Source organism: Lissotriton helveticus, chromosome 1_1, assembly GCF_964261635.1.
Source record: "Lissotriton helveticus chromosome 1_1, aLisHel1.1, whole genome shotgun sequence".
NCBI lineage: Eukaryota > Metazoa > Chordata > Amphibia > Caudata > Salamandridae > Lissotriton > Lissotriton helveticus.
The window spans coordinates 921,025,404-921,050,584 of NC_136057.1; the positions used below are offsets into that span (position 1 = coordinate 921,025,404).

General features: G+C 42.2%; 1 protein-coding gene across 1 annotated transcript in view; it reads left to right on the forward strand.

The window, feature by feature from the left end:
* The first annotated feature begins 2,288 nt into the window (after positions 1 to 2,288).
* Positions 2,289 to 25,181, forward strand: part of CAND1 (cullin associated and neddylation dissociated 1) — a 393,750-nt gene continuing 370,857 nt past the window's right edge. The window contains exon 1 of the mRNA XM_078676454.1: positions 2,289 to 2,845. Coding sequence (XP_078532580.1) covers positions 2,778 to 2,845 — 68 coding nt within the window. The 5' untranslated portion in view covers positions 2,289 to 2,777. The remainder of the gene's footprint in view (positions 2,846 to 25,181) is intronic.

A 25,181-nucleotide genomic window follows, 5' to 3' on the forward strand; every position in this document is an offset into this window, starting at 1 on the left:
GTCTAACACCTATGTGCAGGGGCATAGCCCCACCCCTTGCTTTAGGAACTTCAGCTAGGTTGGAGTTATTGATGGGTCTCTTCTGTCTGCAACTCTGCAGACAAAGGCTCAGCTTATAATTAATGTGAAAAGGTGAGAAAGTAAGTGAAGGAATGGACGGATGGATGGCTGGATCGATGAGTGAAATGATGGATGGATGGATGGATGGATTAGTGAAAGGGTGAATGATGGGCGAGTGAATGGGTGGATGGATGAGGGAAATGATAGATGGATGGATTAGTGAAAAGGTGGATGATGGGAGAGTGAATGGGTGGATGGATGAGTGAAATGATGGATGGATTGATGAATTGATAAGTGAAAGGGTGAATGGATGGACGTATGAGTGAAAGGGTGGATGTAAGGCTGGATGAGTGAGTGAAAGGGCGGGTAGATGGACAAATGGATGGAAAGATGAGTGAAGGAGTGAAAGGGTGGATGGATGAGAGAAAGGATGGATGGATGAGTGAACGGATGGATGAGTGAAAGGTTCAATGGATGGGTCCATGAGTAGATGAGTAGATGGATAGGTGGGTGGATGGAAGGATGGATGGCTAAGTTAAAGGGGAATTGAGAGAGAAAGGGAGGATGGGTAAATGGATGACGGAACGGGTGAATGGGTGGAAGGATGAGTGACTGGGTGGATGAATGAGTAAGTGAAAGGATGGCTGGATAGGTAAATTGCTGGATGGATGACTGCATGGATGGATGGAAGAATGGATGGATGAGTGTACGGATGAACAGGGTGAAAGGGTGGATGGATAATGGATGGACGAGTAAAAGGTTGAATGGAGGGATGGATGAGTGAAATGATGGATGGTAGGATACGTGATGGATAGGTTTGTAAATGGTTGAATATGGACATGGATGGGCACACAGATGGAGGGACAGAATGAATGGTGAAAAACTGAATGATGGATGAAAGTATGATTACACATTGTAAGCCCCATTATCTTAAGCAACATTTCCTATATAATGACTTTCAAATTTATATGAGTGATTGTCTCTTTATAATATGTGTTTGTTGTAAAGTACTCCAAGACTCTGCCCCACATACTTGGGATGAGTTGCACTATAGAAGAAATTAAATACACATGAGAGAGGGACTATGTGAAAATGAGGGGCGCCATTGGAGGGTGGTAGCAAGGTCAGACTGGCCGGACCGGGCATCAGGCGTTTTCTCTGGGAGCTGGAGAGGTGGGCGGTTTTGTTACCACAAAAAGACCTGCACATTAGCTTAAAGCTGCGCGCATACTGAAAAATCATGAAGTGCACAATTGTCTCAGCCTAATATAAACTTATTTTCACTTGTACTTAAGTGGTTGTCTATTTACTAACTTATATACTATTGGGTAACCTCCTCTGATGTGTCTGTAAAACTTACCTTTTGTCCTGAATTTTGACCTCCTGTCCTGAATTTTTGTCCTGAATTTTGCCCGTGTCCTGAATTTTTACATTCACTGTCCTGAATTTGCATCCATACCAGTTGGTCACCCTACCATATATTAGCACAATGACTAATAAAATGCATCTTTGTTGTGTTTACATTCTTAGAGTTTCTATTCTGTAACATTCTTCGTGAGGTATTAGTGCAGTTTATGTATGTCATTGCTAGAATGTTAATTAGGTCACGAAAAGAATGTATTATTTTGTATGTAGACAGTTACAACTTATGCTGAAAGCTGGATGGAAGCATGCTGTATCTGCTCTCCGATTAAAAAAAAGGAAAGTTAATCTTATTGTTCAAGAATCCTTTATTACAATCTTTTAACAGTGAATGGAAAGCTCACTAATAGTCATGGCACGGCTTTGAATAAGGTTCTGCCCAGCTCTAAACCTATAACCGCACACAAAATCTAGTTGCGCATCTGGCGAGCGGGACTCCCGACTTTACAACCCCACAAAACAGTTTTAGTTTAGCTTTCGCCTGCTTAAAACTTCTTTCCCTACATTGCAAGTCAATTGGCACTTTGAACTACCATCAACTGTTACGTGTAACGCCCTACAGCTAATTTTGAGCCTAGACGATGCCGGTCACTCTTATCTCCTGCACAAAAGAGCTAAGTGCCTTCGGGACAGGATGAAGACTTTTTCTACGGCTGGGGTCCTGGTGCTTTCCCAGTCCCTTTTCTATTTCATTGAACGTGAGATGGCAAGCATCAAATAATATAGTCCTCTCTTTGTGTCAGTGTAAAATATTTCACGTTAAAGGTCCTTGACTAACTGACGGTTCCACAAGCCAATTGAAATTAAATGTTGTTTGGTTGAGCGACGGGAAGACCAATGGGAAGCAACGTATTTCTAACAGGCGCTTGACCTACGTGCCACAGCGCCTTACGTGAACTTTCACCCTTTCCGTCGGAGCGTCGTGCGCGAATCCCCTCCCTCCCTCCCTTCGCTGCTCCTGGACTAGTTTTTTTCTTGTCTGAACTGTTTGAAGCATCCGGGAACCAACCGAAGCCACTGAGGGGGGAGACCTGTTTGCCACCCAGCCCGCGAGCCCCCTACCCTCCCTCCCCGGACGTAAAAGCAGGGTTGAAATCCGGACACCACGGGGAGGCCGGGCGGGCTCATCTGCCCGGAACCCCCAGGGTACAGTCTCCAAAAGAGGGCCGCGCCCCCCTACAACGGGGCCTTGGGCAAGAAATAGAATAGATCTTGGGATCTGACCGCGTAGAGTGTTCCGGCAAAAGGAGTAGCACAAGTCACCGGTGTCAGCGTTTCCACCACTCTTTAGGAACATGGCGAGCGCCTCTTACCATATCTCCAACCTGCTGGAGAAAATGACATCCAGCGACAAGGACTTCAGGTGAGTGTTGCGCCTCTTCTGTTTACTTGTCACTTGTATGGGCTGTAAAACACTATGACGAGAAGCTCCCTCGCACTACCCGCTAGCTTCTCAAACTCAAGGGCTGGCACTCCTGATTAAATATACCTCTTCGTATCTACAAGTGCCATAGAGTACTCCCTATCATTGTAGCCCTACAAATCCATTTCCCGGGCCTCACTCCATTTCACGACACTGCGCCGTGTTATGAGACTTCAAGAGATAATTGGCCCTTGGACAATGACCCAGTCTCCCTATTTTCAAGTCGTGTACTCCGAAGCGCACCACATCGTGGCTATCCCATACTATGACAGATGCCACTAGAAACATAGTTCCTGAAACCTTCCACATTAGGGCATTGAACTTTCCTTTTATCTCGTAAACCAGAACCCCGCCCCACCTCATGTTGGGGTTGATATATCATGAGATGGTTCAACCCCACTTAGCCGGTACTCTTCTCCCCCATCTATAAGGCAACTTATATGACTTGCAAAAATACCCCGCTTATCTGTCCATCCCTGACACCTCCGCCCATAACCACTTTGTACCCTAAATCATCAGAGCTGTATTGTCGTCCTCCGTTTGCACCTGTAAGCACGAGTAGTTTGCATCACAGTAGCCAATGCCATCCGGTCCCATGTATATAACTACTTTACAGAAGTGATGTACACTTAAAATCCTGGTCATGTAGATCGTCGCTACCCCTCCTTCCATCGACTTAATGTCTCCTGTCAAAGAGATACCTCCAGCTCCACAGGCAGGTCCCTGGTGAGGGTGTGGCCTGCTTAGCTTCGAATCATGCCTTCAGCGAAATTGTGACAAAGACGGTGCTCTGCCTGCCCCCACTTTAACAATTTTTTTCGTCGACGAGTGCAGCTCATGAGGCGTGCATCTACTTTTTTTTTTTTTGAAAAACCCACCTATTTCCATAGTGAGTTGTAACTTCATTCATTTCATTGAGTGTCACTTCAGTATTACTGGTAAAAGTGATCATCACGTCGATTCTGTCAGGTTAAAGTAGATTAGCCTTGCCTTTTTATGCAAATATTGGGCGCAAACTCTTTGTTAGCTTGTTTTTTTTGGATGTATTATTTTTGGCAGCCTTGTCATTTGGAATAGAAATGCTTTGCTGGTGCGCATTAGCAGTATAGAGTAACTTGGATTTCTAAGGGCAATCAATGCAAATCATATCGTGAATTTGAGACCATAGTCATGGAAATATGTGCAGTGTTGTCATGGGTTATGCTGAGGTGGCCTTGTAAGTGAGCTGGTACTCCTAATTGCCTCATACCCACTCACACTGGATTAGCTGCTTACGCCTAGCCACTCGAAAGATTTGATTATGCTTCTTTAGTCTTTGCCAGAGTAAACCATGCTTGCCAGGTTGACCCTATTTCATATTTATAGATTTCAGTTAACACTTTTCCGCCTCGGGGCGAGTACTATGCAAGGTTGATCCGAGCAACATTTTAAAGCAGCTTTAGTTCATGAGGTGACCGTTGATATGTAAGAGATATAATTGAAACACAGCTTCGACAGCACCAAACCAGCCTTTTGCTTGTTGATCTCACTGGTCCTTTGATTTCTTTGGCCGGGGAAGCACTTAGATGCGGCTTCTGAGATGCATAGGACACCCAACTATAACTTGTATTAAGACCTAGGGCAGAGTGTAAGTATCTAGCAGGTAGAACCACCATTCTTGTTAGATATTTCCTTTTTTCTATACAAGTAACTGAGCCAAGAGCAGCTCGATCCAAAAAGTTCAAACATACTGGAGGAAGGGGTGAAAGTTGGGGATTCGAACAGGCTTCCAACATTGGTCTTGATTTGGTGATCTAGTTATCTATAGGTTTCCTCCCCTCTGGAGCAGAAGCAGCTTTGAAGCAAGTGCGTCAAGGTCTGAGATGTAGGAAATGTCCATACAGACTTGGTAGCATTACTTCCACTGCTGCTGTGTTCCAATATATAAACTTCTGAATTGTGGGTTTGCGCGTCAGGCTTGGTGGCTTAATGCATCCCTACCTGGGAAGTGCTTGTGTGACCTCATGGTCACCGGTTCATTCCCAATGGGCCCACTCAACCTTCCATTCTTCCAAAGTCGATACATGAGTTGGGTAATAATAAACCTCTTTTATTTTAGCTCCAAGAGGCCCCAAAGTGTGAAAGTGCTTTTTCTATATCATATGTGAGTTTAAGTAAATTTTCCAACAAAAATATGAGATGGATAGAGCTGACACTTGTAGGCTTGTAAGAGGCTTCTGGCAGGTAGAAGTGCTGACCATTGTGCTTGCATGATTATTATTTTTTTTAGTTCTGCTAAAGGGCTTAACTTTGCATACAGAAGTGTTCTGGAACATGCACTAATTCAAATCTTTCGGAGAATGCTAGATGGAGAATGCTGACTTTGTGCTTCTAACAGTTGCTGTATTGTCTGTTGCAGTTTTCATTTCCTTATGCTCATTATTTTTTGTCTGTTGCACCATTAGGGCAAGTATATATTTCACTTCACGTGAAGAACTTCTGTAAGGCTCTCGTTAGTGCATCCCATCCGTCTTCCAGCAAGCTTTTTCTCCTGTATGTCTAAGGAAGCAATAGTACACTGTGGCTCCAGGAAGTTACAATTAGTTAATTTCACCTAGGGACATATGCCTCAAACATTTTCTAGCTATAGACGAGCACACGCATTCGTATACCAGTCTGTGCGTTACATTTCTTAGTTTAGCCCACTAATCCCCTCGCCTCTCTCCCCTCTCTCATTATGTCATCTTTCATCTATGACATAGTAAGCAGTAGAATGTGTGTATGTATGTTAAGAGCACAGCAGCATAATCTGCATGCATCTGGTTAAATCGTTATAGGGTAAGGTTTGTTAGAAGAGTTTCATTTTCATCTACAAGTGTCAATAATCTCTTACTTCTCTAAGCTTTTCATGGCCCAATTTCCAAACATAAACACTTGCCCTTGCTAAAGGTCATTGTGTGTTTTTTTTCTTTTTAACTCAAATTGATGCATAAATTGTGTTCTGTAGCATGAACAGCAATACTGCAGCATGAGTATCCATGCCGCACCACAAGTATTGTGGCAGTCAGGTGACTGTGCTGAAGGAGTATTGAAAGGTGATTGGTCATTTTGTAGTGGCGCTGTCTACTCTCCATAACATCTCTGGATCCCTTACATAGACTTTAGAAATTAGGAGTGTGTGCACATAATCCTGCTTAACACTCAAACATATATAGTGCCGTTAACTACTCTCCCTCCGGCACCTTAGTACAAGATCAGATGTTCAAGTGTGTGTGAGATGATGTGGACTTCACCAGTTGGAAATTACTTAATTGTCCATTTCGTCCTAAGGCTGTAAGGAAACACTAAAGCTTCATCTCATCAGTTTTCATCCTTCCTTGGGCTTCTCGCCAACTGAATGAGAGAACTCTCCGGTACTTAATGGATACAACAAGGAAGTCCTTATTTTTGGAGAACACAGCATATGGACAACAGATTGGTGACCTTCCACTTTAGGTTCTCTATTATCCCCTGCAGAACATGCCAGAAACCTGGGAATCCCATTAAAATCCAGACTTAGTTACGAAACGCACATCCAGTTTCTCACAACCTCTTACTTTCACTTTTTAGCTGTCATCAGGAAGATCCTCCCAGCATCGTCAAGGAATTTGTTTGCCCTTATAACATTCAAAGCTTCACTTTAGTAATTCTTTACTGCTTAGCCTGCTCACCTACCTTGTACGCAAATTGTAGTGTAGTTAGTACAGAAAGCCGATGCATGAACTAGCTTAGTACTACAAAGAAGCACACTGTTAGAAATGGGATATCTGGTTGGCTAGGGCATGCTCCTAAGCCAGGCTGAAACCACCACTCAGTCGGGGCAAGGGAGTTAACTCCCTGAAAATAACCCCTGCTCACCCCCTTGGTAGCTTGGCACGAGCAGTCATGCTTATCCCAGAGGCAATGTGTAAAGCGTTTGAAATGAAATGAAATGATTACGCACTTGTATAGCGCACGACTACCCGTAGGCATCTCGGCGGTTGTACAAATACCGCCGAGGACCCCTTCCTTGCCTTTCCCTGTGAGGAGCCCACTCCTGGGCACCCCAAAGGTGAAGTCAGGCATCCTCAGCGTTGTTGGGGCCGTTGTAGCGATTTAAGCAAGATTAAGCAAGCTATTGCCCAAAGGTGCAGAGTGGGACTCATGATTAGAATAGGCACCGAGGCGTGAATTATCAGGTCCGAGGAAATTGAGCCCGAGACCCGCCGAGGCGGGAATTGAACCCTGGTCCCGGCCAGACTACTGCATCAGGGTCTGCCGCTCTAACCATTGAGCCACTCTTCTAAAACCCACACAGCAGCAACACACTAGGCACACCACAAAAGAAACGCCACACAAGGTTATATCAAAAATAGCCATTGTATTATCATAAACACATTAGATCATAATTACACAATGTATACTGTGCCCACTGGCAATATTCACAGGGGATTATATACAAGACCAGGCCAATCGGGCCACGGTCAAAACCATCAGAATGCAGGTAGTAAATATAAAACACAACCAGTAACTACTGGTACCATAATGACCTCAGCATTATCACATTACCGTTAGACACCGTCTTAAAATATCATAGCATGACATTAGGCATAAACCCAATAGGCCCACCTCATTAGCATAAACACATTACGCAATATGCCTCACTAGCAAACACATTGTGTAAGGGGCATCACATTAGCACAGTATCACAGCACCTTAGGGCCTTGTGCCCTACCAACCGTAGAGTTGAGCCCAGATTAACTGGCCTCCTGTGGGCTCCAATGCCCTTTTGTCCCAAAATGTCAGGGCTTACTCCAGGGCTATCCAGTTAGCCCTCTGGATGCCAATGCAGTAAGCAAAGTGCGCAATGCGCTGGGGCGCTTCTCACCCTTTGTCTCTTCACCAGAAAAATGCCCCCAAACGTTGCAGCTGCCCACTGTCCGGCGGGGCAGCTGTGAAAATGAGCCCTGGCACCACTATGCCTTGGGAGCCCCACTCTGGGACTCTTAAACAAAATGCCCCTTGTTGCGACTGCCTGTGTTCCTGTGGTGCAGCCGGGTGTTAAAAAAAACAAGCCCTGGCACTAATTGCCTCCGGTCATTACTCGATGTCCGCCCGGGGTACCGACGGACAGAGCGGGCCCCCTTCCCTGAGTAATCACCAGGTTGAGGTGAGGGCGACACCCAATCACGATGGGTAACCGATAATCTCCTCTACTACCACCAAGATTGATCATTACTGGTGGAGTATAAGAATTGTTAATCTTGACAAATTTTCACTGTATTATAATTTTTCACAATTTTGGCTATTAGCAGCAGCTCTTTTCTTTGCCTCTTTGGTCCTGATGAATGCCCCGATACGCTTAGATCCTTGGGAGCACAGGAAAGGAGATAGGTCCTTAGCGGGACTGAGGGAGGGCTGGACCCTATAATATTGACATACACAAAATTGCCCCCTTAATCAATGATTTAGTATTTGGTATTTAAAGACTAAATAAACAAATTCGTGAAATCTAGTCCAGTATATTTATTTATACCTTTTTTTTAAAGAAACTATTTAAGAAGTTTTAAATGGCAAAGAGAGGATACACAATACAAAAGAATTACAAAAATTTGCTACACAATTAAATTATACAAAAGGAAACCATCAAGTATTACATCTAACATACAATAAACATTACAGTGTCACGATTTTGCAATATATTCAACCATTTCATAATCGGAAAGAATTATTTTCATGAAGAGAGCCAATTCAGTTGTAAGAGCATAAAAGCATGTGGCGGTTTTATTTTGAAACACACTAAATGTTGTAGTTAGCTCTTGCTCGATAAGCCGACGCGTTTCAAGTTCGGGCCAGAAATGTCCAAACTATCATCAGGGCTCTGTTATTTCTCTGTATATTTCTACGAGGTTGACCTGTCGTGATTTTTATTCATGGACACAGTCCTTATTGCAGGTATCAACAGGGGACACTTTCACACAAAAATCATCTTAATTAAAACTGATCTTCCTCATTCGGTTGCTGATCGTTAGTCACTAACGAACAGCAACCGAATGAGGAACACTGTCCGTATGCGGCAGAAACAGACCGCTCTTAAAGAGATTTACGGATTCGTAATCGGAACGCGCTAAGAGTAAAGAGAAAGGCGTTTCCGACGTTCTTCAGCCCCGGCTGGGGCCGTGGTTTGGGGGCGTGAGGCGGCACCCTGTTTGATATATCTACAGGTACATGTGAAACCTTTGAAGAAAAGACAACGTTTTTCCCACACTGGTGCTCACTACAGGATTGAAGAAAAGATATTCCTCCGCCCCTCCTTATATTGCAAGCTTGCAAGCTTTCCTCTCTTTCCCGGTCACAGAGGCGGGGTGGGCTCCTGTCCTCCTGTAGGCACCTCTCTGCATATGACGCGCTGCATCCTCTTCGGCCCTGCCCACAACCAGGGAAGGCCGCCTGGCTTCCGGGCCGCTTGGGGAGGTGGCGGCTATCTCTTTTGTCTCTGGCCGCGGCGTTGATCTCCTTACGGCAAAGTGCAGGATGGGCTCCCGCAAAGCATCAAACGCCACAGCGGGGTGCGCACCCGGCAAGTAAGCAGTAATGTGGGGTGGGCACCTGTAATTCAAATCAGCAGCAAAGCGCGGTGGGCACCCGCTAAAAAGTATCAATGCGGGGTGGGCACCCGCTAAACGAGGCAACAATTCGGGTTGGGCATCTGCCTCATTAGCAGCACAGTGGAATCCCTACGCCGGGGATTCCCTCGTCCACGATGGTTAGCTCAGCGCTGCGAAGCCCCAGCACTCTCTTGGCAATTTAAATATAGCGCTCACAAGCTGCTAGGGGTCCTTTAAAGTCCATGGGTCATAGCTGGGCCCAGGGATGCCAACACACAGGACCCTCCAGCAGGGAGGCAAGCCCTCGTGGCGGTTCCTCTGGGCCTCAGCAGCAGCAAGCCCCAGTAAGTACAGGAACAGCACCTTTTTCATGGGGTCACAGCCCCTATATTTATATTACATTTCTCCTTTGTCTGCGCTGGCACAGTGCTTGGGGGAACCAGTTCCAACTGGTTCTGGAGCACTCTGTTTACAGTGCTCACTCCCTTCTTTGGGAGATGGGGGCTCTGCCATCAGACATACCATAGGGGGGCGGAGCCAGTACTGACCTAGGAAGGCACAATCCTATTCAAGTCCAGGGGACTACTCCTCCCGTTACTCCAAATGCAGATGCCCTATTCAGCCTAGCGCTGACTCACCCTGCCCCTCCTGGAGCCACACACCCCTCACCAGCCCCTGTCACTTCCAACCCAGCCACGCAATACACATCAGGCAGACACATAGCAAACATAAATGCCAACTTCTAAAAGTGGCATTTCTAAAATATTTAAATCTGCGCCCACCATTGCGTAGCATTTATTATCACTATTAAAAACATACCAAACTTGACCACGCTGCTCCTCTCATATTAGGAATTACCACTGAAACACTTATCAGGGAATCCCCAATGCATTACTATGGGAGGGCAGCCTCACAGTAGTGAGAAACCAAAGTGGCTGTTTGTCACTACCAGGACATGTCACACACTTAAGGTACATGTCCTACCTTTTACCTACAATGCACCCTGCCCCTAGGGCTAGCTAGGGTCTACCTTAGGGGTGACTGACATGCAGTTAAAGGGGGGTCACAGACATGGCACACACTTTAGGTGCCACGTCACAGTGGCAGTAACACTGCACGCACAGGCCCTGCAATGACAGAGGCCTGGGATAGGTTTGAAAGGCTACGTTGGTGGGTGGGGCAATCAGCTCTGCAAGCCCACCAGTAGAATTTAATTTACCAACTCTGGGTATGTGAGAACACTTTACAAGGGACTGACAGGTAATAGGCCAAACAGGTGTAGACCACTCTTACCATGTTTATCACAGAGAGCACACATACTTTACACTGGACAGCAGTGCTAAAGTGCCCAGAGTCCTAACACCATGTCAGAAAAAAGGCTAGGAGAAAGGCAAAAAGTTTAGGGATAACCCTTCAAAAAGGCCAAGTCCAATACACACCAACTTTCAACCACCTGAGCAACTACACTGGCTACCCATTGCTTAGAGAAGTCTCTTGAAAGTGCTATGTCACAAAATATTGCACTGTACGTTATCAGATTGCTACATGGTCACTACGTTTTCTTGGTAATCTTCAAATCTTTTGTTCTGAAAATCCCAATACATGGCCAAAAATAAAACTGACACGGAGGCTGTTCGCTGCTTGTTTTGTCAGGCTAGGCATGTACTGCCATGCCTATTTGTCTTCAGGCCCAGCTTAATTATTTAAGCTTTAGAAAGGGGCTAACATCATTTTAATCAACAACTAATGTTCTTCTGATTCGCCTGCTTCTGTTCTGGGCAATGGGGTTTCAGACGCGCTGGATACCTACTCCTGAGGTTTTGTGTGCAAAATAAATGCACCATTTATTAATTTTGTCAATTTGTTTTTCACACTTAGGCACCATTCAGAAGTGAAGTCCGTAATGTCTCTAGCAACGAGCACTTCTTGCCATTTCAACCAGTGTAGCAGAAATAAGTTAAAAATTAGTACGTAAGTGGCGCATAAATAATAACATTAAGAGATGACTATAACCGTAGAATTTTCAATGTCCGTGGAGGTCAATTTGGGTTTGTATACTAAACCTGAATATAGTTTCCCTAACTAGAACTGATTTGTTACCTTATGTAGTTTATTTTTTATGTGAATTACAATGTTTTTTTCAATGTTAGTAACAATTTTGTAATGTTTAGTTTAGTAGAGTGTTAAGTAGAGTGTGGTCCAATATACTAGCAAATTCTGTTCTAAAATGTATTCTGGTACAGTATATTGTTGAATGCGGTGTCCTGGAGTTATATATAGTGGAATGCGATACTGCGAGTCGTGGAGAGTGGAGTGGCATACAGTGGAGTGGCATAGAGGGAACTTGAATACAATAGAGAGTCGTTTATTGGAGAGGCATACAGTGTAGTGCTATACAGTGCACTGGTTTGGGGTGGAATAGCATAAAGTGAAGCGTGGTAAAGTAAAATTGTCGTCCTTAACAATTGTACAGTGTATTCGCGTATACTGTTCTGGCGTACAGTGAAGTGGTGTACATTGGAGTGTTGTACAGTTTAGGGCCCTCTATTGGAATGTTGTGTTCTGAAATAGCATAAAGTGGAATGGTGTAAACTGAGATATCGTACACTGGACTGGGGTATACGGGCGTGCTATAAAGTGGAGTGGTGTAAAGTTTAGTGGTGTATGTTTAAATTGTGTAAAATTAAGTGGCGTATATTTGAGCGCCGTATAGTGCAGTGGTGCGGAGCCGTGTACTGTAGACTACAGTGGGATAGAGTTTGCTACAGCACAGTGCAATAGCGTATAGTGGAGTAGCATAAACTATGATGAGAGAGTAAGGTACCATAGAATGTAATTGTTTGCTGTAGTAAAGTTGAGTTTAGTGGTATTAACTGTTTAGACGTGAAGTACTATATAGTGGAGTAGAGTACGATGCAGTCCGACTCAATTGGGTCAATTATACAGGCGTACACTGTAGTTATGTACAGTTAAGTGTGGTTTAGTGGCGTGGTGCTGAATATGTGCTCTTGTAAAGCAAAATAGCATACCCTTGTTTTGTGGCACAGTGGTGTATAGTGCATTTCAGTGGCTTAGAGTGTAGCAGCAGAGACTGGAATAGCGTACACTTCATTAGTGTTCCATCAAGTGTGCCATAGTGGAATAGCATGTAGTGGAATAGCGTAAATTGGAGTAGGGTACAGTGGAACAGCATTGAGTTGCGAGCATAACAGGTGAGCGGCGTCCTGTAAACTGGCATATACTAAAGTAATGCAATATAGTGATGAACAGTATAATAGTGTATGGTGGTGTTTCTTGCAATAGTGTGCAGTCCATTTGGGTTGCATAGAGTGGAGTAAAGTAAAGTGGATTAGCGTAGAATGTGGTGGCGTGTACTGTAGTGTTGTAAAGTGGAGTAGCATTCTGTTAATTCCATACAGTGTAGTGGAGTAAACTAAACAGACAGTGGAGTTGTCTGAAGTGGAGTGTGGAAATTGAAAGAAATGTAGCGTTAATGTGTGTGCAAAGATGGAAATGTATATTTATAGTATGTAAATGTTGTGGAGGCCCTAAAGGTGGTTAATTTCAATGCATGTTGCTTCATTTATTTCAATGTGTGTATTGGGAAATCCATCATTTGGATTTGGTGAAATCTTGGCTGAAGATAGGCAGTAGGCTGTATATCCCTATTGTGGGTTGTGCAGGTAAGTAGTGTAACAATTTTATAACTTCTTATATATTCAGTTGTTGTGAGATCAGTATGTGAAATCTGGGTCTATTTTTGCTGTACCACCACGGTACACAATGATGGCAAATCATTTGCGGATTTGCTAATGACATTCCGTAGCAAAAGTTGAAGACGGGCATGATCTTATTAGGTACACTTTTCCTGTTTTCTGCATAATGCCTTCAGTTATACGTATTACACAAAACAGTGGTCCCTATTAATGACACAAGGGAACCCAAAAGGTATGCCATAGGGACCTTGGGCAGTATCATATTACACAAAACAGTGGTCCCTATTAATGGACACAATAATATGAAAAAACAATCATACACTTAATAAGTGATGTCTTTTGTCCAGCCGGACAAGAAATTTATTTTTTGTTCAGAAGAATTTTTTGGAAATGTGAGAACCATTAGATGTCAAGCAGGCACAGCCGTGACCCTTAACATACAAGACAAGACAACGGAACTGGTGGCCAAAAGGGCAAAGCAAAAATACGTCTGTGTACTTTTAGTCCGTGTTACAGACTTGAATTGTTTACAACACACCACTGCATTTATCAATATTTCAATCATATATTGCATATGTTTTTTTTTTTGGTCGACGACGTTTCGATGCCGTTTTACATTTAGATGATCAAGAAACAGTGAGCAACCCAAAATACCCTTGAGGGCTTGGGTGATTAAGTAGAGGGGTAGAGGTGCCTTCAAGGGAGTTTGTTTGAATAGTAATTAGTGATTTAAACAAACTCTTTAGGGTAAATTAATACTCCTTTACATGAAATCAATTCAACAGGAAATTAGATAATTAATTATATGTAGTTACAGTTTGATCAAAAACACATAACTAACAAACACAAAGGTGTATTTAGAAAAATGGGATTTATCAAGTGATAAAAAGGTCAATAATTTCATATACAGATGAGGTTAACTCAAAATTGATTAGGTCTGCAGGTACAGAAAAGATATACTAATGGATAACTCAACAGAACCTAAAAACACCTATCCACAATCAAAGTAAATGTGACAAGGAAAGGATGAGGTGGAGGTCGACGTTTCGGTCTCCTAGATAAAACTTTCTGAGACCATCTTCAGGACAGTTGTCAATTGTATGCTGTATAAAAAACCGAGTATAATCTGAAATAAAAATATTTACAGTTATACATCTATCATAGCTATTTACAAATTCGATACACCTTTGTGACAAAACAAAACAACTAGTGACAGTGACATAAACAGTATACATACAAAAATAATTAAACCTTAATTTGCTTATTAAAGATACAAAATTGTTGACATGGTTGATTGGTTAGATTCTCTATTGATGATAAGAACAAAAGAGAGTTACATAATAGTAATAATGCATACTGGAGTTTTAAGAGTAGTGTCAAAAAAAAGGCACTTCCTGACTGTAGTAATGTCGAAGAAATTAAACTTGACTGAACATATTGATTTAAATATGTATAACATCAGCTAGAGTGGCAGCTTGAAGCTTCAAAGGGACTCCTATTTCAACACCAATATCAGTTATTACATGCTCATAAATATTTTCAAAGAGTCATGAGGAACATGTCTATTCGGCATTAGAGCAGTATCTAGAGTTCAGAGATATTAAAGTATTTCAAAGTCATGAGAGACATGTTTATCGTGCATTATTCCTCATTTATAGAAAAAGAAATGAGTTTCAATGAAGAACTACTGTTTTGATCAATTTGTATAAGACAAAGCATCAATTTTAGAAACTCCAATAGCATAGTTGGATTGGAATAGGGTCACATTGTGTGCAGGGATATCAGCAATTCATTACATTTATTTAAACAAGTGTCATCAACTGAAAAAAATCCCTAAGTTTCGACAAACATAACTGCTATTCATTGTGAAAGATTTATGTTGACCATCGAGCGACATTTATATTAACACTTGTAATTAGAGTCGATAAACCTGAGGTAAAACATTACATTAAAAAAACCAGTAATGAGACTGGATGTTAGCCACAAAATCGAATTTAGGCAGATGATTTAGAAACAAAGGAGATTTTTGCATAAACTATGGGGGACATTTTACCTTAGTTTAAATGTCGCAGAACATGGATCGTCTCATGTGCACACCGTTTTGAAAAGGGCAGAAGGAATGGAGCTGCTCCTGAATTTGAATTTATATAATTAATCAATGGTCGGATATGCAATATATCAAAAAATACAAATAACTGTAGTATTTAATACCTAAGATTGTATAGGACCACGGCCTATAATAATTGCAATCAAACAGGCCAAAGGGGTCGATCCATTGCGTGGGTCATCTAAGCGTCGATATCGAGCGTCGAGAATCTACAAGACAGGACCGGGTTAAAAAAATCAATTTAATCAAAAAACGTCCTACAAGTCAAAGTAACGTAACGTTCAGGTTGTAGGAACATACCTAACACTCTGTGTTGAATAGACGTGAGGTAGATATGTGTAACGAGATCCTCAAAAGTCACGTAAATAATATGGAATTAGAAATAAATCTAGAAACAAAAAAAATATTGTCACAAACTGCTTATGCATAAGTTTGTCAAAGATAATGTGGCAGTAGACACAGTTGTTTACCTAAGTACGACGACAAATTTAATTTGAGTCGTGCAGAGTTTCCAATATTAAATGTGAATACTCTGAAAGAAGGAAACAAAACAAATGTCAGCGTTTTACAAGTATAACGCCTAAAGACTAACGTCTGGGGAACCTGAACTTGAAAGCTTGCCTAATGTCTCAATGTAGATCGATGACCACGAAACGGGCAGCAAGCAGAAGGCAAAAGCGCATAATGCCGGTTGTGCCTATATTTAAGGCGCAGTTTGGAGTGCGAAATAGGACTACACAATGGCCGCCATATTGGGAAGGGAACAAATCACGGTATCCACTGTGTTAAAACATCTCGCCGGTTCACCGTAAGATGTATCGATCGTATAGTCAAAAATCACCGGCAGGAACATATTAACGACAAGCAAAGTGCCGCCCCTAGAATTGTAGAACGTGGTGTATGAGTCGCTGTAGTGGCAGTAAATAAATGGCTGCCATTTTTAAATAGGTACTGATATAGCGAAGTGTAGCAGCCGCCTAGTGTAAAAGACCGAGGTGAGCGAGGAGAACAAAACAAGGTCTTCATTGGAGCCTTTGTGCTAACATTGTGTGAGGACTTTCTTAATATACAATAAAATGGACTGAAAATATCATTGAAAATTTGAAAAAGGTTCCTTTGTTAATAAAACATCTGCCGTACAACAAAATGTTTATTTAAAAATACACTCATGGATCTTGCAAGTAGTTACAGAACACAGTTAATACATAATGGTTAAGCATAACCTATGCCAAATATTGTAAATATATTTCTAATTCAGATCCAGCCGTATTAATTAGATGAAAGGAAAGCATTCTTGGACAATTTATATGCAGAAACTGATTAAGAGTGGCATGCCAAAGCATGCCACTCAGTTGCCGAATTTAAGCCACGTCTGACAGTATCAGTAAGGCAAATGAGTTTACCTTCTCTCAATGAGAGCACTCTGTCAATGTTGTTTTGTCTTTTGTTGGGTTTGATGACTTCTAAAACCCACCACAGCATGTCAGTTTCATTATGGCCCAAGCGTAGGTAATGTTCAACCAACGGTGCGTTCTCTTTTTTACACCTGATCCGCGACTGATGTTGCAGGATCCGTTTTTTAATTGGTTGAATAGTTTTGCCCAGATAGTGTAATGAGCAAGGGCACTGAATGCAATAAACCACATTTGTGGTATTACAGTTCGAAAAGGTCTTGGCTGTAAATTTGACATCATTGATTCGACAAGTTTTCACCATCTTGGTAGTGGCACATGCCGCACAATTGTTACATTTATGGTGACCAACTAGTGGGACTATTTGCCTCATGTTGTCAATAGTGTTGTCTCGTGTGGTATCTTCATAGGCAGGAATCAGCCTGTCCTGTAAGTTAGTGCCTCTTTTGAAGGCAAATAGAGGTTTCTGTCTAAATTCGGGGATAGATTGAAGTAAACTCCATTGTCTCAATACAATTTTTTTAATTGCATTGGAGTGTGTGCCAAATGTAGACACACAAATGATGTTTGGTTTATTTTGTCGTACATTGTCAGTTAGAAGAGCCTCACGGTTATAATACCAGGCCCTTTTCATTGATTTCCTTAGGAGTCTGGATGGGTAACCTCGAATTTGTAATTTATTAAGTTTTTTTGCCTTACAAAAGTAGTCATCCTTGAAAGTGCAATTTCGTCGTAGGCGAAGAAATTGCCCAAAGGGTAGTCCATCTTTCAATGCCTGAGGATGATGACTTGTGTAACGTAAGAGGGTGTTTCTGGCAGTTTTTTTAGTGAAATCTGCTGCCATTGCCGCTGCGTTTCCCGTGTTGCACAAATCCAGCGATTGGGCTGACACCGATTTGAGCGATCGCGCTCTTTCCCAGAATGTACGGACAGATTCCTTCTCTGCTAGACACACTCCGTCATGGAACAATACTGAAACTATGATACGCTGCACGCAGAATTCTGCCCACGAGGAAACCACGCACTAATGTGACAAAAGGCATAGTGTAATTAATGCTCAAGACAACATTGAAGTTATTCCTCGTCCTGATGATGATGCCCTAAATGTAAAACGGCATCGAAACGTCGTCGACCAAAAAACCCCCATATGCAATATATGATTGAAATATTGATAAATGCAGTGGTGTGTTGTAAACAATTCAAGTCTGTAACACTGACTAAAAGTACACAGACGTATTTTTGCTTTGCCCTTTTGGCCACCATTTCCGTTGTCTTGTCTTGTATGTTAAGGGTCACAGCTGTGCCCGCTTGACATCTAATGGTTCTCACATTTCCAAAAAATTCTTCTGAACAAAAATAAATTTCTTGTCCGGCTGGACAAAAGACATATCACTTATTAAGTGTATGATTATTGTTTTTTCATATTATTGTGTTCATTAATAGGGCCCACTGTTTTGTGTAATATGATACTGCCCAAGGTCCCTATGGCATACCTTTTGGGTTCCCTTGTGTTTTTGTAAAAATTCAGTTATAAGGAAGCAAATGGTTTAGTATTTTTGCCCTGCCTAATAACACTTTGCTAAATAGTTAACAGGTTTTGCAAAATATTTGAGATTGCTGATCATTTTTATGTATAAATAGGAAGTTGCGCTGTACTACTGCGGTAGGACAATTATTTTGCAAGGTTACCATTGCTATTTCTATGTTCCTCTATTTTTGTAGCACTGTACTGGCTACGACATTTAATTTTAAGTAGCACTGTCATGTTTTGTAATTAACGCGCTCCTCTGTATCCTTTTTTCGGCATATTTATTTTTTGGTACCGGGATACTCCATGAATAAATAAATATATATGTGACCTACGTAGACATAAGTTTCCGTTTTGTTTGTTTCTTGTGTTTTGCTGACTCATGTTGCTAGAGGGCTAAATCTATGCCCGGGCTGAGATATAATAACTTGCAATCCATCTAGATGTTTCTACCGGTTTTAATACCCATGCTAATATCTGCGTTTGATTCCTTAATTTTAAGGCAGGTATTTGCATCTAAAATTGTGCACACATCTGTGCAATCTGATGTGCAAAACATGCAAAATATATGTGCAAACTTGCTACCTATGGTCTATGATGGATTAACTCAGTGTCTTCAATAAATAGCTGACAAATATCAATGCATGCATATGTTAAATATTAATGATATAAATATCTAAAATCATAGTAAATTACTAGATTTAAAACATATTTGTATAACGATAAAATGTCAATAAATATTGGATAAAACATTGTTACAAAGTCTCCTAAAACTACTCATTTGACATGGAAGATAACAATATATGTGAATTGCTCTAAGGATTAAAGACATGTAAAAAGGTCCTGTAACATTCAGCCCAGCCGGTTGTTTGGTATTCAGCTCTAAAATATACCTGGTTTCCAATTGCTGCACTCTTTGTTCCCTATTCCCTCCTCTATTAGGTGGTACTGAGTTTATCACATAATACCTTAGGTCTAGACTTTTGGATTCTTGTTTGCTTCTGAAATGACGTGCTACAGGGTAGGTATTGTCTTCATTATTAATCGCCCGTAAATGTTGTAAAATTCTTTTATGCCCCTGTAATTTGGTGCTACCTATGTACTGTAGGTTACATGGGCAGATTAAAACGTATACTGCATATTCTGTCTTACATGTAAGAAGTTTACTTATTTTGTATGCTTCTGGCACTGAACGGTGTTGCATAACCAGTCCTATTTTCCCATTGTTGGCACGCCTTACAGGTTTTACACCTGAAGAATCCTTTATGCGTCTGCAACCAAGTGGTAGTCTCAATGACCTCGGGACTTGTTCTAACTAACTCATCCCGCATAGATAGACCCTAGGGTCACTTAACACCATTGGCCAATTGCGAGCTATGATTGATTGGAGCTGTTTATGTTGTTGAATATACTGTAGGATGATTCTAAATTCTTTCATAGTCCTCACATCACTATTTCCCGGCTGCTGGGTAGGATTTTCCCGATTGAAGTTTTTTGCTGCCAGTACCTCATATCTTTCCTGGCGCATAGATTTTAAGATGGCATTGTCTATAACCTTTATGGAGTATCCTCTGTCTAGGAATCACACCCTGCTGGCTATTTGCGCTTCCCTTAGGTCATTGTCATTGCTGTGAATGCACCTCAAACGCAGCATCTTCCCATAGGGGATACTATTTACAAGTTTCCTCGCATGAGAAAGACTTGCATGCAACTTGGAGTTTCCTGTGGTTTCTTTGCTGGATAGTTTGGTTTCAATCTTGCTGTTTGCTATATACACCTTGGTATCTAGAAAACTCACTTCTGTTGCACTAATATTAGCTGTGAAGTGTAGATTTAAATCATTGGCATTTATAGCTGTTATAAAATCATTAGATTCATTGACGTCGCCATCCCATTTCTCAAATAGGTCTTTGATAAATCGTAACCATACTTTGTCCTTCGTTGTCATAACCTGTTTGTGTTGGGTCAAGAGGACCAGCTCCTCCCACCAGCCCATGTGCTAAAATGCACAGCTGGGAGAGAAGCTGGCCCCATGGCCACACCTCTGGTCTGCCTGTATAACAAGTTATTGATAATGAATATATTTTTCATTAGGGAGAATTACACCATCTCAGTTCGCATCTTGGTCTGATTTTCTGTGTTTTCCACTTTCCTTTCCAGATAAAATCTTAACGCTTTCAGGCCATCCATATGTCTGATGCTGGTGTACAGCGAACACCCATCCAGTGCTATAAACGGATAGTTTTGTTTCCATATAAAATCCTTTAGTTTCCTTAAAAAGTCACTGGTGTCGCACACATATGATGGCAAGACTTTGACTAAATCTTGGAGGAAAAAATCCACATATTGTGATGCATGCTCGAGTAGACTGTTCCTGGCTGATATTATTGGTCTACCAGGCGGCTTCTGTGGATCTTTATGAACTTTTGGGATTAAATATATAGTGGGTACCACTGGGTGAAAATTTTTCTAAAATGAGTGCTCCTGAGCGGTTATCAATTTGTTGTTTTTCCATGTCATTAATTTGGTATAAAAAGTTGTCTACATAGTTTTCGATTCAGCAACACTACTTTTGGTATAACATGTGTTGTCCTTTAGTTGTCGCCTCCTTGGTGTAATCATCTTTAGACATAAGGACAATGTTACCACCCTTGTCCAAATTGCAAATGACAATGTTGTTGTTTTTCTTTCAGTCTTTTCAGGAGGAGTTCATATTCATGATTTTGTTTGTTGTACTGCAGTCGGTTGTTTCTAGTTATGTTGTTTTTTATGTTCCACTACACGTTCATGAAAATATCTGTGGAATCACGGGTCATGATAGGATTGAATGTGGACTTTGCTTTGAAGGGTGTTGCGTGGCCAAGGCTCACGGCCTCTCTTTTTTCGAGGTGTCTAGATTGATTGAATATGGGCATATGTACGTTGGAGTCAACATTTCTGTCATTATTGGCTGTTTCGTTGTTTTCCCATAATCCCTGCATTTCTTGAAGGAAGGAAGCATCTGATTGTGCAGAATTGGTTCTCACATTGGTCTTTGTTGTTCCCATTTAGTTCTCTTTTTACAGATTCCCATCTCTACTGTGGAGGGCATGGAAATTTTTAGGTTTTGACTTTTTTACACTTTTAAAGACATCCAATCTGGTTTTAAAATCAATACATTTTCTTGTGGGGCAGTATGAGCGGCCCAAGCTCAAGATTTGTTTCTCCTTGTCGCTTAATATTACGTTAGACAGGTTCATTATTGTTCTGTTGCTCCTGGCTTCCATTACTTGCCTCTCCACCAACCTGCCAGTTTCCTTTGATTTTGTTCTGCATCTATTTGCCTTCCTTCATTGTCCACGTTCGCGGTTTTTGCTTGTACATAATTGCTTTTTTGTTTGCTCTCGGCAGGAGGGTTTGCCTCCTGTTGTCGCATAAAAAAACCCAGTTCATCGTCCAAAGTGTGTTTCTGTCTTGGCTGGCTCTTCCGTATATCATGGTCTGATTCGCTGTCGGGGGCAGAACTGAGGTCTGACTGTGAGGCGCTTGAGGCAGGCCCTCCAGTTCTTGATAATACCTGCCCTTGATTCTGTTGTTTAACTGTTCTTCTTTGATCTTAGCGCCTCATATTTCTTCGCAAAGGTCAAGATTTGACCCAGTTCGTAATCGGTTTTATCCAGATGAAATTTATGTTTTTCTCTCCTTTATTTTGTTTTCTTCCTCCTTTAATCTCAATGTCATGTTCTGGCGTAATTTAGTTTTCTCCTCAGTCTGCCCCATGGTGCCCAGTTCCTCATTTATCTTATATATATGTATTTGTGCAATTCCCTCAGATTGGAAAAACAGACACAAAGTCAAATTCACTGGTGCTGAAGATTTATTTGGAATAATTCTAAATCTAATATCTACACTACAAGGCGTAACACAAAAGACCGGCATACTCGTGGTTAAAACAAAATGGCTACCTTTAATTTTTAACAGCATAGTGAGTCTCCTCTGTTTGCGGACCTAGGTTGCGACCCAAACCATTGATCGACTGTTTTCTAGCCTCCTTTTTAGGTTTCGCCTGGTGTCCACTGCGCAGCACTGTTCGCGCAGGCGAAATCCTATGTTGGACAGTACGGGGGTTTGTCCCGCCTCTCTCTTCCATTGGCTAGCTCCATAAATGGAGGCTAGCCATTGGAAGAGAGATCTGTCAGTCATTGCCCGAGCAGATTTGTGGGCGTTCCGGCGATTGATTGATTTATTTATTTATTTATTTTTTTGTCTCGCCATGTTTTGGTCATTATCAACATGTGTTTTGCAGGGGTGGGTTGCAGTCACCGGATCGCAATTCGACCCCACGTTTTTGAACGTTTTCTCAGAATCCGCTTTTTCCCCGTATGCTGCATACACTGTGGAAGTGATATTTTAAATGACGCCACATTTTTGAGCGTCAGTTCACACAAGGGCTCCACCACATGTATCAAACAGTAATCCTGAGCAACCACACAAAAGGCTGTATTAGGGGATTCTAGTTCCTAGACTGAGTGAACTAAACAGAGGCTCAGGAACTTGGTCGGGTCTCTCCACTTTCGTTTCTACTGTTCTTGGTGCATTACGATGTGTGACACTTACTTTTTCAGACAACCCGTAGATAGGCACGCATATGACCACGTGGTCGCTTGATGTGATTTCACGTTATATCTATCCAGAATTATTAAGAGTGAAGTATAGATGTTTGCTAACATTGTTCACCGTATCCGTTTCCGCCGAGTTCGAGCGCTCAATGCGGAAGTTGAATTTACGGTCTAGTTGAAATGTGTCCATGTGCATATAACGCATGCGCGGTATACACACTTCCGCAATAGCATTCAGGAGTGAAGGACGACACCGGATTCGCGGCTGGGGCACACAGGAGGTACGTGCATGCATGTCTAAGCCAGCATAGTAGTGTTCATTCGCAGTTTCATGGGTAGTGCAGATTACTGATTTTATCAATTGGACATTACAGGCAATTAAAGCGGATTTAACGATTAAATAGAACCGGAATAATGATGGAACTGATTGCCTAAAGACTGAGTAAGTGACTGGGATAAGAGGGCGGTATACGTTGATGGAGGCACGAGCGATATGTAGTTGATTGGGATTTTGATTGTAATTACAGTCACACATATTGGTAGAGAATACGTGACTCCTGCTCTGCCCCAGACTATTCCACGGCCGAGCCTAAGTCCTGTTATTATACAGGTGAGGAATGTTTCTTTGGGAATATAACGTGTCTAGTTCACGGACCGTACATTCACATTTGTAAATGGGTATTGTCGTTATGTGTTCGGCTCCCAGTGGACATTAGCACCTGCATGAAAGATTTTCATTTAATTGCGGATAGCGCACGACCAGTGAGGGTGCCCAGAATTGCTAGGCAGAGTATGATACCAAGTGTTCTACATTCAGCGGGCCCAATTTCCTAAAACCTTCCACCCAATACGATAGTCAAAGAGTGGCCCTGCAGCAGCAATCTTGTGTCTCATTATAAAAAGTGGTGTGTTAACGTGACATGAGCAGTGGAGACGTAGGGTTAAGGGTTTGCGCGGCTCCCATAAGGTGAAAGGAGTAGTGAAGACGTCCTGATTGGGAGAGCGCATGCATGCCTGTCATCCTTCACAGCAGCACTTACAACCACGTCTGCCCCAGCGGAGGCAGGCTTTGAATATCAAATTAAATTGCAAATTGAGGTGCGGGTGTGCTGCTGATTGTGAAATGCCAGACCGCAGTTTAAATTACCCTTCTCGCTACTTTTGCATGTTCGTGATTTGAGGCTCAGCGGCCGTCTCTGGAAGACGCTCTGCCTGGGGGACAGCTTCAGACCCTATTGAGTGAAAGATGGGGAGCTGTGTGAACCCTCGCAGTGAGAGATGGGGGAGCTATGTGACCCCTCACAGTGAGAGATGAGGAGTGATGTGAACCCTCACACTGAGAGATGAGAAGTGATGTGAACCACCACACACACACCACATATACCACCACCACATCCACATCCACCACCACCACATCCACCACCACCACATCCACCACCACCACATCCACCACCACCACATCCACCACCACCACATCCACCACCACCACATCCACCACCGCCACATCCACCACCACATCAACCACAGCCACATCCACCACCACATCAACCACAGCCACATCCACCACATCAACCCCAGCCACATCCACCACCATATCCACCACCACATCCACCACATCCGTGTGTGTGTGTGGCTCTGTGTGTGTGGCTCTCTGTGTGTGGGTGCAAATGCAATAGGTCTCACATTTGCGAGAGATTACGCTATTGGCATTGTAAATGACAATGCCATTTATTTATCCGTTTTCAAATCCAACACATTAATAAAATAATTGCCATCTACAATGCCAATAGCTCTAACTTTTGCAAAGGCGAGACCGTTGCATTGTAAATGCTTGTTTTGGATTTGACAAGGTATTTTGACAAGGAAATACTATATTAGCCGGCACGCCCCTGGGACACCTGGTCCCTGGCCCTTCAAACAACGCATTTAACTGTGAGCGTTTACAGTCAAGAAGCCAAGATCCCGCTGCCCACTTTAGAAGGTGCAGACAGCAAAGCCTTGATTTTGACTTTGTAGCAGTAACCCACCAAACAGATAGCTTTGTTATATCAACTAGATGCATGGGTGGCATTCGTTCTGCAAAGTCCTGAAGAGGCCGTAAAACGCTTCGACCTATACTACCTAGGACTAACGTAAAACAAGAAGAAAGAACACAGAATCTAAATATTGTTATAGACCAACGCGATAGTTATAGCTGCATGCAATTTATTTGTGCACCATATAAGCAGGTCTATTGTAATTTAGTGTTTTTACCTGGAGACCGCAATCTTTTGTCGCCTATAGTAACAGTGCATTGTCCATCATTGTGGT